The 14,230-nt window shown below is 41.4% G+C and overlaps 1 protein-coding gene across 2 annotated transcripts in view; it reads left to right on the plus strand.

The window, feature by feature from the left end:
* Nucleotides 1-14,230, plus strand: part of Cblb (Cbl proto-oncogene B) — a 163,246-nt gene that overhangs the window by 108,210 nt on the left and 40,806 nt on the right. For both annotated transcript variants that reach the window (XM_032900287.1, XM_032900288.1), the window contains exon 10: nucleotides 5,082-5,285. In XM_032900287.1, the coding sequence (XP_032756178.1) occupies nucleotides 5,082-5,285 (204 nt within the window). The remainder of the gene's footprint in view (nucleotides 1-5,081; nucleotides 5,286-14,230) is intronic.

The raw sequence follows: 14,230 nt of genomic DNA on the forward strand, positions 1-14,230 counted from the left end.
AAACCAAAAACAACCAACCAAAAAAATCTGCTGACTGACTTCTGCGTTTTCAAACGACACAGACAGCAAACTGAGTTTAATTGTCCCACAAAAAAAATGTCAATGCCAGGCAACTCTATTGTGAATTCCTGCCAACAGCTTTAACTTTATTAAACGCAGGAATGAAGTTCTGTGATTTTTTTTTTTCCCCTAGATTTTTCTTCAGACACTTTTGAAGGAAAGACTTTTCAGTGCCCGAAATGCTAAGTTAGCAAACAGTGACTGCACTCACGTCTGTGAGTGTGGCATTAATGCCATATGATTAAAGAGAGCATTGCAGAGTGAGGCAAAAATTGTGCTCACCGCTATGTCTCCGTAAGAAACAGATGTGTTCTGACTTACATTCACATTTCTACCCTTATTGACACTTTTTAACAACCAAAGTACTATTTGCCTTTAAGATTGTTTCAGTGGATAGTTCTCTCTTTGACTTCTACTGTACCTCTTGAGTTAGTGTGATGGAATAAAATGCGGCGTCTCTTTCCCTGGATGGGTAGTGAAGAAGGTGGGAGTCTTGGCCAGAAATGTTTCCCTGACATTCTGAGGTACAGCAGTGGAGCAGGCGTGAAGATTACACACCTGAGAGGAGGGGCAGATGGAAGGAGAGGGTGTAATTCAGAAGAACCTTTGGAAAGGCTGATCTTTCCCTTCACCTCGCTAAGGCATGGTCTCTCTTCCTTGTGCCCGATCTGGCAGACCTGAGAGCTCCCTGGCCAGTCTACTGTCTCCACCTCCCATTTTGTCAGAAGTGTTGGAATTACAGACCAGAGGCACTTATCTGCATCAAACTGTCTGTCCCAGGTCTGCTGGCTTAAAGGAACGTGTCTTTACCTGCTGAACCATCTCACCCACTGCAGCAGAAATAAAATTTTGGAGAAGAAAAGCTAGAGCCCAAGTCCACTGACTTAAGTAGATGGATTCCCACAGTGTCGCAGTGTATCTGGTTTAGAACATGGACAATTTGGAGACATTAACAGTTAACATTAACACTCCAATGAGGGTCATTCTATTTGAAGATTTATTTTTACTTTGTGTGTATGAATGTGTTTGCCTGTGTGTTGTCTTTGTATCACAGCTGCACTTATGGAAGCCAGAGGACATTGGGTTCCCTAGAACTAGAGTTACAAGCAGATAGGAACCACCATGTGGGTGCTAAAAACTGAGCCCTGGTTCTCTGCAAGAGCATCAAATGTTCTTAACTCTGGAGCCATCTCTGTTAACTCATGGGTCTTTCTGGTTCTGTTTGTTTAAAAGTTGATAGTGCTAAGTCAGATGTCTGCTGACCATAAGCTCAGTGGCAATGAGTGATACTCTAGATGAGTGGTTCTCAACCTCTCTAATGCTGTGACCCCTGAATACAGCTCCTCATGTTGTGCTGACCCCGAACCATACAATTATTTCATTGCCACTTCATAACTGTAATTTTGCTACTGTTATGAAAGCCAACATGGACCTCTGGTTAGCATGCACCCAACTCTGGGAACACACACACCAATAAACCACATATATCGCACTCTATAAAGAAAGTGATTGGCTGTTAATCGAAGTGTTTCACTAATAACTTTGAAAACAAATAATTACACGTGTCATCCTTATCTTAAGATGTTTAAGAGAAAATGTTTAGAGCATTGTGTGTGTATATATGCAATATGGTGAATTTGGTAAAAGTTTCTACGTACCCTGTTCACTTGCCCTCTTAAGACTTTATAGTAAAGAGATTTATTTTCTTCTGTTATTCTCTATCATTGGAAATTCATTGAAGTTACCTAAAGTTATCTTTATGTGTATTAATTCCTAGTGTTAATGATGGTATATAAATCTGAACAATCTGGTATATTATGTAGGCAATATTTAGGTAGCTGTAGTTTTTCACTGGTAATTTCTCTCACCTTAAATTTTGAAGTATTTCCTCATTAGGGAAGTGAAAGCCACTGAGTCAATTAGAATAGAAGGAATCTTAATGCTTCCTCTTCTCATTCACAAGTTGTGAGCATCTTAAGGACTAAGTACAAGATTATTTATTGTTCTTTCTTCTCCAGTAACATATGTTCTTTGATCTTGACTTAAGTATATGTTGACAGGAACATTATTTTAATTATCGATGCACAATCCTGATGAGTTATATGTCTATTCTAGACATTCTTCATCTGTATTCAATCAACCATATGACAGAAACTAGGGCAGAGGAACCAAAGTAGCATTTTAAAATTTATGGATCTGTCTCATTTGCATATGACAGTAGTTAAATTAAAGCCAAAGAGTGATGGGCCAAGTTACACTAGAGGAAGTAGTGCAGTCAGTGGAGCCATTGGCCAATCAAAATGGACAGTCAATGTAGCTGTTTACATTTCACAGCCACAAAATGTGCCTGTTAGGTCTAAGAAACGAGGTCACTTCCATGGCCAGGTTAAAAGGTTGGAGAAAGAAGTTACATCCTGGTTTAGAAGAACCATGCCCAGGCTTCCTCGTGTTATCTGGCTGCTGTTGCCTGTCACCTCCTCCTCTCTGTAAGGAAAAGTCAGTCAATCTTAGGATGAAGGAGGTAGTGTAAATCCAAACAGCCCTGGGCTACAGCGGCAGGATTGATAGGCCCGAGAGTGAGAACATAGTAAGTATCACACCTTCCAGTCACTGTACTAACCGATGCTATGGCTTTATGATTCGATTTGAATTAGTTTTAGTTACAATAGTTGCACTACATTTCTAAGTGACTTGTGTTTCGGTATCCATACTGAAATATATGTGTATGAATTTATCCAATGTGCTTCAAAATCATAGACAAGTGAAAGACATGAAGCCACAGAGGAAACAGACTAGGCATGATGTAACTGTTGTTCAAGGTGGGCAGTGAATGCATGTAAACATTATACTCTGTCTTAATTAATTTGCTACAGCAATGTTTAAATTGTCTTATGAATGTTAAGTCCACATAGGGCCTAGATTTCTACTTTCCATCTTGTTATAGAGAACATGAGTTCCTTTTCAGTGTATACACGAAGAGCTACCTTTTTTGAATGATTGGATTTAATGTATAATCTATACAGAAACACCAATACAGACACACAGGACAGACTTTAACCTTTACAGTAGCGAGATTTCATCCAGATGATAATGTGCATCGAGTGGTGCCTTAAGCTTAAAGTTCTTTTTGTAAAATCCAACTAGGAAGGTTTAGTTTTCTTTAAAGTTTCTTAGTGTTAAAAGATCAAAGTAAGGAGATTACCCAAAGTGGAAGATTTCAATCTTGTATTTTTATCCTGGGTGATTCAATCTTGTATTTTTATCCTGGGTGAAATTATGAGTTACAAAACTTTCATGGGCATCAGTTCTGAACATGGCTGGTATGTGCGCTCACGTGTTTTCTCTCTCGCGCGCGCTCGCTCGCGCGCTCTCTCTCTCTCTCTCTCTCTCTCTCTCTCTCTCTCTTTCTTGAAAATCATATGTACATTATGATTGTTCACTTTCAAGTCCTAAAAATTTTATAGACGCATATGGATATGGGGATGTTACAGTTTCTTATCACAAAACAATTAGATGCGATTTTTTCTTTTTGGTAATATACATTGTGAAGAAGGTATTTAGTCTGTTAATCCAAGAGAAGTTAAAGGAAACAATAGACCAATAGTATCTGCTTCCAAGTAAACATCTGGTATCGGTCCAGAGATGTTCAGAGAACTTTTTACAATGCCTCTGAAACCACATTGTTAAAAGTGGGTGACTCAATTCCCACAGGCCAAGTGGCTATAGTACGGTAGTCCTGAGCTAAGGATAGGATAGTTTCTGTATGTTTGTCTGCGAAAATCGTGCTAATTTGTCCTGGTTTTTTTCCTGAAACTTTTTAAAAAAAATTTTTGGTTTTAACACTGTAATACTAAAGTAAGTGAATATAATACCAAAATGCCAGGGCAGCGAATGTCTTTAACTCCCCTTTCTAGAAGGAAGGGTGAGTGACCATCTCATTTTGTCTGCTCTCAACGGGGAATTTTCAATGCTGTTAGAGCTTAGAGACATGAATTTGGAAAGATGAACAAAACCTCTAACAATCACCAATAAATACATTTCCCACCCCCAAATATTTGACCAAATCCTTTGTGGTCTCTGCTTTGAAATCCAGATAGAGAGAGTCTTCATATCTTACAGTGTTAGATTCCACGTGAGCAAGACAAGACCACAGGCTCTGCAGTAGTCAGCGTCCCACTGTTGAATTGAAACAGATAAATCAGCTTAAGGAATGAGTTTCGGCTCCTGGCTCATGCGGTGTCAGGCTATGCTTTGGGCTGGTGGTAAAGTGTGTGATGGAGCCAAGGCGTTCACCTCTTGTCATCTAGAAAGTGGAGAGAAAGATGGAAGAGGACCGGGTGCTAAGAATACCTTCACCGCCACACCCAAGTACACCTCACTCATTCCACTAAGCCTCGCGTCACAACAGCGACACTGTAGACCGATAGCCGAGCCTTTTAGGGCAAGCGTAAGATGTAGCCCATAATGCTTCCAGCCTAGATGGTTACTTCTCGGTACTATTTTATTTTCCACACTCATTCCTTGTTACCCAAGACTTGACAAATCCTCGTGGATTTAAGCAGAAATATTTACCCACAGTTAATATGCACAAGAACTTTCCAAAGTATACTTCAAATAGGTTGCTTTGATTGCTATTTTATTATTGCTCTCGTTGTTTTTAATTTTGCCAGGATGTTCTTTTCGTGGAATATTTAATTAGCATTGTTGTCTTGAAGAGGGACATAATTCATTTTTCAGTATCTGAGGACAGTAAAGCCTTGTTGATTAGAATTACAAATGAATACTTGTGAAAATTAAGCTAAGCTTCTTTAGCAGTTCAGGCTTTTTTTTTAACACTTGCTTTTTGTTAAATTTAATGCCAAGCCTCATAAAATATTTTGTTGACTTATAACCATTTTTGCTCAACTGCTTCTTCAAGATATCCCCATCCTCGATCCACAAACTTGTGAAACATTTTATAAATGTCCAACTGTGAGACTCTGGATTGTTTTGAGCCGGTCGGTTTCTTTTCTTCATTTTAGGAGTCTGATGGCCAAGGCTGCCCCTTCTGTCGCTGTGAGATAAAAGGAACCGAGCCTATCATCGTGGACCCCTTTGACCCCAGAGACGAAGGCTCCAGGTGCTGCAGCATCATCGACCCTTTCAGCATCCCCATGCTGGACTTGGATGATGACGATGATCGAGAGGAGTCTCTGATGATGAACCGGCTGGCGAGTGTTCGCAAGGTAAGCGGGAGTGCAGGAGTGCAGCTTGCATGCTCCGAGGTGACTCCTCAGTTAGGCTCCAGCACTCCGTGTGTGTCTGTACGACTGAGAAAGCACTGTTGATTCAAAACCGAGGTTCACATATAAACCGTATTCCCTTTTTAAAAAATTGTAGTTCTCATTCCCCATCATGGAAATTTCTCTTTGCAGCTGATAAATCCAACTGCAGAAATCCCAATGAAGCAAAATGCAGAGCTCTACAGCCCAGTCCCAGTCCTTACATCCACAAAACACTCCTGTGTCTAGGGCTTAGGGAACTATGTGGGAAGTTGGCAAACAGATTGGAAGAGCCAGAGGGCCATGGATTTTCTGTCTTTCTAACGATCTCAGAAGGAGGGAGTCTCACCAACATGATGAGTGGAACAAGGACAACAGTAAATAAAAGTGGGTGGGGAAAGCCCAAGAGGCCTCAACCCTACACACAGAACCAGAGACAGTAAGGAATGCAGAGAGTGGGAGAAATAGTCCTCCCCAGTGAAGAGCATACCAATAGTCTGTCAATAATTAACCATCAGTCCTGAAAACATGTGTACAAGAAATATACAGACCGAGTAGGTTATATTTAGAAGGGTGTGTGTGTGTGTGTGTGTGTGTGTGTGTGTGTGTGTGTGTGTGTGTTTGAGAACAATTAGTAAGGAAAGAGGCCATGAACTTGGAAGAGGGCAAGGAGAAGTATTATGGAAAGGTTTGGAGGGAGGAAATAGGAGTTTGTGTGATTATATATTCTCAAAAATAAAAATAATAATTTTAAATACTACACGCAGTATTGATCAGCTCATAAAATATTCGATGAAAGGGAATCATTTCTTTAAACCTTGTGGGAGTCAGATGAGAACATTTGTATAAAATTAAATATCCCAGAATGAGATTAACAAATGTGCAGAAAACTTCAAGATAGGAAGTTATTTTATTTGAAATGGTGAGATTGTACTTGATTACCATTTTTGTTGAATATAGAAGTGTCCACTAGATTTATTTTCTTAACAGAAACGACATCCTGGTGCTCTATTTGTAAGAAGTCGCATAAAATTCATCTTTGTGAATGTACTATAATTCGAGGCTTGCTTGTTAACTTAGAACACTGACCTTATGAACCGAGAGTAAACGCTGCTGCCTCCCAGTGCTTACTTCACAGAAGAATCAGCATGACAGTTGAATAATTTAGATATCAGAAATGGTGGATAGGTGGCTAGATCTCACACTGCCCTTTGTATAGACATGCACGTGAAATCCAGATTACATGGAGACGTTTTATGCTATGAAACTCAGAAGTGGGATTGATTGCTGTGGGAGCATCCCTCCTGGCTCCTACAGACATGACTAATCAGCCACAGTACCCATCCCTCCAGGAGTCAGATTGGCCTCCAAGCTTTCCCCAAAGCCACTCGGGTGATGGCAGCCACTTCAGGAACGTCACACTGTGTGCCTGTTGCTGTATAGTAGGGAAGTGGTAGGTGCAGAGTCCGGAGGAGGCCATTTCTACGGCTAATTCAAGGCTGCATCAAATATTGATGAGGAAACCTCTTGGAATTTCTTGTCCCAGAGTTCCATGCTAACCACAGACATTCCGTTTTATATAGAAGCTCTTACATGTGCAGGTAGGTGGACATCACCAGTGTCACTCTGCTTCGATTCAGCTTTGAGCTGGAAGGATGTTGGCTCTTCCCCCGTTAGGGGTACAGAGGTTCCATAAGATAACTCATAGGTTGCTGTTTATTTCGCCTTTCAGAGATAACAGCTGTTGACTTTTGTTTGGCTCTGTTTAATTGTATGGTCCCTTTGGCTCAAGAGAAAGTTGTTACTCCTCAGTTACTAAAGGATGAGTAAGGGAAGAAAGAAGGCTCAAAGAGAATGACAGTGTGAGTGTCCAACCAACCAACATTCTGCCTTCAGGAAGGGGTAGTGTACCAGCTGTGTTACGGATAGAACTAGAACTCTCCTAAGCAAACTACTTAGCCCTCCTCCCATTTTCAGCATCCTTTCGTAAAGCAGCACAACAGCAGTTTCCTACATTATTAGTGATCAAATGAGATCACGTGTTTAAGAGGCTAACACGTTGTCAGGTCAGTGGGATCAGAAATAGTGCTTATTTTATTGCCTGTATTAATTGAAATTAAGAATGCCCCAGATTATGACACACTTCCCAATCTGAGTTGGTACAGATCATTGCGTTCTGTCCATGTAAAAGGAGCTACACTGGCATACAGAGATGATGCTCCCCCATCCAGAAAACAGCAGAATCCCACTCACTGTTCTGCCGGTCTGGCTCTCATGTCCTGCATGAGAGTCATTCAAAAAATCAGAAGGAAGTAGCATAGTGACAGTGAGAATAAAGGAGTGAATGCTGTAACATTGCCTTTATTGATTGATGGGACTTTTCCCCTTGAAGTAACAATTTGCATATCAAGTGAAATGTGTTGAGGTGATAATGAAGCACTTACGTAGTCACTTTGATTCCTATCTCTTGATCTGCTAAGCCTAAAAATATTCCTTCCCGGGCCCTCTCAGAAAGCTTGTTGCCCAGGTATAGCTTTCAGGGTGCACTTAAAGAGAGTTTATTGAATGACTGGGTAATCTCAAATGGCAGGAAAGCATTTGAGAAACCCACAACAGCTCAGATGGCTTTCTAGCTAGGAAGAAGGCATTTCTGTTTCCCCTGACTAAATTCAGTGTTCCACATGGAGATTGGGTGTGGCTCCAAGACTAATTCTCTCCAGAACTTCGTGTACCTTACTACTTGGAGAAGGAGAAAAACAGCTGTCCTGAATCAGGTTGTGAATAGCTGTGGTTCTAGCCTACTTTACCTCAGTTAAGTTGATGCTGGACCACTTCTCATAGGAGTCTAGTAACACAAGTTGAGAACAGAGTACAAGATGAGGGACAGGCCTGCCTTCCACCCTCTCCAGACTTTCCGTATTGGTTCCCCCTGGGACACTGTGAGGTGTCTGATTGGAAAATGAGAGATTTTTACAGTAATCCTCTCTGTTGTTTAACCCCAAGAGAACAATGCTCTCTGGCATCCTTAGCTTCTGTCCCTCAAGTCTGTGTGACCCTCATTCAGTGTTCAGTCCCTTATAGCAGTTAGACATTTTAGAAACGAAATTACAGTTCTTTAGTTTTAATTTGATGTCATGATTTAATTAAATGGCTCTTATGTCTACTAATATGTCTTTAGTCAGTTAAGCAGATCATGGCTTTTGTAGTATTTCACCAACCTTTGCCACTTCACTTTTAATGCTCCTTAATTTTGGAATGGATGCAAGTGTAAATTCTTTCTGAATAATTGGAAAACTATTTCTGTAAAATCATGTTTCTGTGCTGTGTTTATAAGTCTTGTTAGAGCTCTTTTGCAAACTTACTACAAACAACTATGTATTACTAAAACCAGGCCACATCTAATGTTTCTGTCACAAAGGCATACTCAGTAATTATTTAAAGTAAATGAGTAAATGCATTTGTGTATTCTCTCTGAGAGTGGTTACCTGATCAAATGTCTCTCTTTAAAAAAAAAAAAATCTCCATCTTGATTTTAAAAAGAAAAAGTTCAGTAGGTTTTATTTAGTGATGAGTTAGAAAACAGGTAGAAAAACACACATGGTATGCACTCATTGATAAGTGGCTATTAGCCCAAATGCTTGAATTACCCTAGATGCATAGAACACATGAAACTCAAGACAGATGATCAAAATGTGAATGCTTCACTCCTTCTTTAAAAGGGGAACAAGAATACCCTTGGCAGGGAATAGAGAGGCAAAGATTAAAACAGAGACAGAAGGAACACCCATTCAGAGCCTGCCCCACATGTGGCCCATACATCTACAGCCACCCAATTAGACAAGATGGATGAAGCAAAAAGTGCAGGCCAACAGGAACCGGATGTAGATCTCTCCTGAGAGACACAGCCAGAATAGAGCAAATACAGAGGCGAATGCCAGCAGCAAACCACTGAAGTGAGAATAGGACGCCCGTTGAAGGAATCAGAGAAAGAACTGGAAGAGCTTGAAGGGGGTCGAGACCCCATATGAACAACAATGCCAAGCAACCAGAGCTTCCAGGGACTAAGCCACTACCCAAAGACTATACATGGACTGACCCTGGACTCTGACCTCATAGGTAGCAGTGAATATCCTAGTAAGATCACCAGTATAAGGGGAAGCCCTTGGTCCTGCTAAGACTGAACCCCAGTGAATGTGATTGTTGCGGGGAGGGCGGCAATGGGGGGAGGATGGGGAGGGGAACACCCATAAAGAAGGGGAGGGGGAGGGGTTAGGGGGTGTTTGCTCGGAAACCGGGAAAGGGAATAACACTCGAAATGTAAATAAGAAATTCTTAAGTTAATAAAAAAAAAAGGAATAAAAAAAAAAAGAAAAGAAAACAGGTTATAAACAAAGATTCCCAGCTTTGACATAAGACATTTTTCATGAATGTTCTTCCTGTTTTATAAGCATCTTTGACTTGTCCTTTATTTTTTTACGTTTAGTCTTGCTTTCCCAAATCAAGAGTGACTGTCCATCTTGGACCAGCAGGAAGATTCAGTGTTTTAATCTTCCACTTCCATTGTGCGCTCACGCTCTCTCGCTCTCTCTCTCTCTCTCTCTCTCTCTCTCTCTCTCTCTCTCTCTCTCTCTCTCTTTCATAAATTGGTTGATGACCATGTGGTACAATTGTTCTTGCCTGTCACAAGCTTTTTGCCTTCCTTAAATTAATAATCCTTCCATCATTACATAGAAAACTGAGCCGATTGTATTTTCCTGTTACCATGGGTTTTCCCACTTCTAGTATTTAGAAGTTGCACATAACTGAGTTGGATGGATGCCCTTATAAATAGAAGGCATTTTATGATTGCACTCAAAAGTGATTTAAGATTTTTCTTAAATCTGTATTGTTATCCAAATTTCTGAGTTGTTGGATTTCTCAAGCAATTGGTTCTCTGTGAGCGTCAGGAATCAGTATAGGTATGGTGGGTTAGAAAGTCAGAGCTTTCTCTGTCATCACAGGGAAAATAAGATACCCATAATGCTAGTCAGCTAACTTTTTAATATTGGAAAAAAGTATCAGGAAATTCTTCTTTTAATTGTTTTATTTATTTACATTCCAAATATTGCCCCCCTTCTCGGTTCCTCCAAGAATTCTTCACCCAAATCCCCCTCCCCTTTGCCTTTAAGAGGGTGCTACTTTCCCCCGACACACCTTGCATCCCCCTTCCCTGGGGCATCAAGTCTCTACAGGATTAGGTACATCCTCTCCCAGTGAAGCCAGACAGGGCAGTCCTATGCTAAATATGTGCTGGGGGCCACAGACATCCATGGTTGATGGCTTAGTCTCTGGGAGCTCCTGAGGGTCCAGGTTAGTTGATAGTATTTGTCATCCTATGAGGTTGCTGTCTCCTCCAGCTCCTTCAATCCTTCCCCTAACTCTTCCATAGCAGTCCCCAACCTTAGTCCAATGATTAGCCGTAAGTATCTGCATCTGTCTCTCTCAGCTGCTGGTGAACCTCTCAGAGGACAGTCATGCTAGGCTCCTGTCTGCCGGTAAAACGTAGCATCAGTGATAGTGTCAGGGATTGGTGCCTACCCATGGGATGGATACCAAATTGGGCCAGTCATTGGATGGCCTTTCCTTCTGTCTCTGCTCAATTTTTGTCCCTGCATTTCTCTTAGACAGGAACAATTCTGTGTCAAAATTTTTGGACATAGATTGGTGACACCATCCCACTACTGGGGACACTGCCTATCTACTGGAGGTGATCTCTTCAGGTTCCATTTCCCCACTGTTGGGCATCCCCATCGAGTTCCAGGAAGCGGTCACATCCCAGGTCCCTGGGACTTTCTAGAAGTCCTCCTCCCCTCACCCCACACAGCTGCATATTTCCATTCATTCTTCTGACTCTCTGGGCCTCTCTCCTGTCTCCCCCTCCCCAGCAAATTCTTAATAGTTTATTTGTAGAATTAATATTTAATAAATCCCGGTGGCAGATTCACTACTTGTATCAATGGCTTATGTACCCAAATGAAAGACTCACAGCCTTTATATTTGAATATGTCATAATAACTAAGCCACTGCCTAACCTCCACTGGTTAGTCTGCCTCCTACCAATAATCCGGAGTTATTACTCACTAAGCTTTATATTCTATCTTGGCTGCTCTGGACCGAGAGGGATGACCAACTGGGTCACGGTCTGGGCCACACTGTCCCTGCTCCCTCATATGGTGGCCATGCCTCTCTGTCCTACACTCTTCTCCTGCCATTGAGGCTCTCTATCTCAGAGGATTAGTAATGTCATTAATACCACCAAACTTATAACCACTTACATTTTGATAATTAAAACGGTTCAAATCAATTAAATCAATTTAAACAATTAATATCATCTGTTGAGATTGGGTTTCTCCAGCTCCATGCCTTTGTTTCCTCCATTTGAGATCAAAGGTCTTAGATGGAATACATTACCCACCAAACTTGTAAAGTAACTGAGAAAAGAATTAGTTACATGTAAAATACAGTAATTGATGGGCACAACTTGTAAATGAACCTGAATTCGTTCTGTTGGATTACGCATTGTATTTTCTAAAAAACAAAACCAAACAAAGCAAAACTGAAACAACAAAAACCCAACTTTTATTACATTAAGGTCTATCACATGATGTGTGTTATTATAGGTGACCCAGCTTTTATTACATTAAGGTCCATCACGTGATGTGTGTTATTATAGGTGACCCAGCTTTTATTACATTAAGGTCCATCACGTGATGTGTGTTATTATAGGTGACCCAGCTTTTATTACATTAAGGTCCATCACGTGATGTCTGTTATTATAGGTGACCTGGCAAGCATTCTGAGCATCACTCCAAAGTTATATGAATATATAGCATAGGAAAAAAAAGCAGGCATTTGAACTCTTACACTCGGCCTCACGTCTACCTGGGCTGGCAGAATATCAGCTTCCTGGGGGCCAGGTCTGTCCCTCCCTTTCGTTTGCAGGGACGCCCGATGTTCATGAGCACAGGGTAGACCTTGAGCACTGTTTAGCGCACAGTGACCTGCTGACACTGTTCTTAACTGTGCCTCTCTGAGGCACACTGAGTCCCAGTGCCACGTCTCATTCTGGTTTGTGCTTTGTGTCTGTGTGCCTTGCGACCTCACCCTCCCTCTGACATATGCGCTCGTTAAGGAGCAGGTTACATGGGTTAGAACGAGAAAAGACTGAAGAACGGTGCTGAAGTCAAGCACCGGTCGTTCCATTATTTTTTATATAGTGCAAGTTTAAACTCCTTAGAACATTGCTGTCCTTCTGAGAACTAAGTATTATTATCTTGATTTGTCCAGGACTTTTGTTAGATATTAATACTTCTTGTTTTTTAAGGTGAAATTATATTGATTTAGCAAGAAATTGGCTGTATTCTGTAGTATCTCATTACCTACATGATAGTCCTGCATGGTTTCTTCAGTAAAGATTGCATCAAAATAATTCACTACTAAGACATGTTCCACGTTTTAAACCACACAGAAAATGCAAAGCTGTCACGATGTCAGGCTAAATACTCTTCCTAAGTGTTGAGTAATTTAGATAAGCTTATGGTATAGTTATTTTCTGTATTGGAGGTAAATTTTTAAAATTAGGAATTCTTTACATTAGGGAGGAGAACTGCAGTCTCCAAGTAGCAGTTGTTTGTTCTTTGTTCTGCCTGATGTGAGGAGAAATAGAGGTTTCCTGTGACAGCATGTGCCCACTGGCTGAAATTTGTTCCTTTAATTCCCAGAGTGTTCTCGCTCCTCAGCCCTCTCTGTGGAACTATTTCTGAATCGTGTGTCACCCTTCCCTGCCTTCTCAAAATTGCTTATGCAGCTGAGTGAGCCAAAGGGCACATGAAGCCACGAAACTCAACAACACAACTTATTTCTAGAAAGTCACATTTGCAACAGGATTTAAGGATGTGTTGCAGGAAGAGAGAGGGGGTGCAAATTTAAATTAAAATCATACATATGCTCGCATCAGGTTGTGAAATTCACAGAAGTGGTTAAGGTAAAACGTAAAACTTCAAAGAAATTTAAAGATTAAAGCGGCTAGTCACAGGCCAGGAGCTGGTGACCCTCCTACCAGAGGCCCTGCAAGGCTAGTCAGTGTCACATCGAGTGCTTAGCAGAGTTTATTACTTTAATAGAGATGTGCCCCTGGGGTTAGAGCCACATGTGACACGCTCTGTATTACTGCAAAGTAGCCCTTCTGGCAACTTCGTTGTTTAGTTCCCTGCCAGACTGTAGTGTACAGTCACACAGTCCCACAACTGTGTCTCCATGTGTGCGTTTACAGCCGACTCATCCTTTTTACTGTCTAATCTGTGGCATCTAAAAAGCCCAGAAGCCACAGTGGAACATAAATACTGTCAGTTTGAATAAGGACGGTCCCTATAAGTATGTATGCTTACATGCTCAGTCCTCAGTTAGTGGGACAGTTTGGGAAGTATTAACAAGTGTGACCTTCCTCGGTTCAGACAGGAGGTGTGTCACTGGGGGTGAGCTTTGAGGATTCAAAAGCCCGCATCATTGCCATTGTCTGTCTGTCTCCCCCGCATCTGCCTGCCTACTGCCTACCGCCTGTCTGTCTGTCTGCCCACCTGTCTGCCTGCCCACCTGCCTGCCTGCTTGACATGATAGTCATGGACTCTAACCCTCTGCAATCATGAATCCCAAATTAAATCCCTTCTTATGTAAGCTCGTGGCATTTGAAGATGGCAGTAGAACGGTATCTCAGAAGCCAGCTCACCTCTCCACAGTGAACTGTCTCTTAGTGAGGCAGCAGGATGCACCCTCTTCTCCTAGAGAAGTTCAAGAAATGCTTACCAGACATTTCATTTTGAGTTTGTTCCCAGTGTCTCAATTTGAGTTTCTTTCAAATGCTTCCAGGCTGA

The sequence above is a fragment of the Rattus rattus genome, chromosome 4 (genome assembly GCF_011064425.1).
Source record: "Rattus rattus isolate New Zealand chromosome 4, Rrattus_CSIRO_v1, whole genome shotgun sequence".
Taxonomy (NCBI): Eukaryota; Metazoa; Chordata; class Mammalia; order Rodentia; family Muridae; genus Rattus; species Rattus rattus.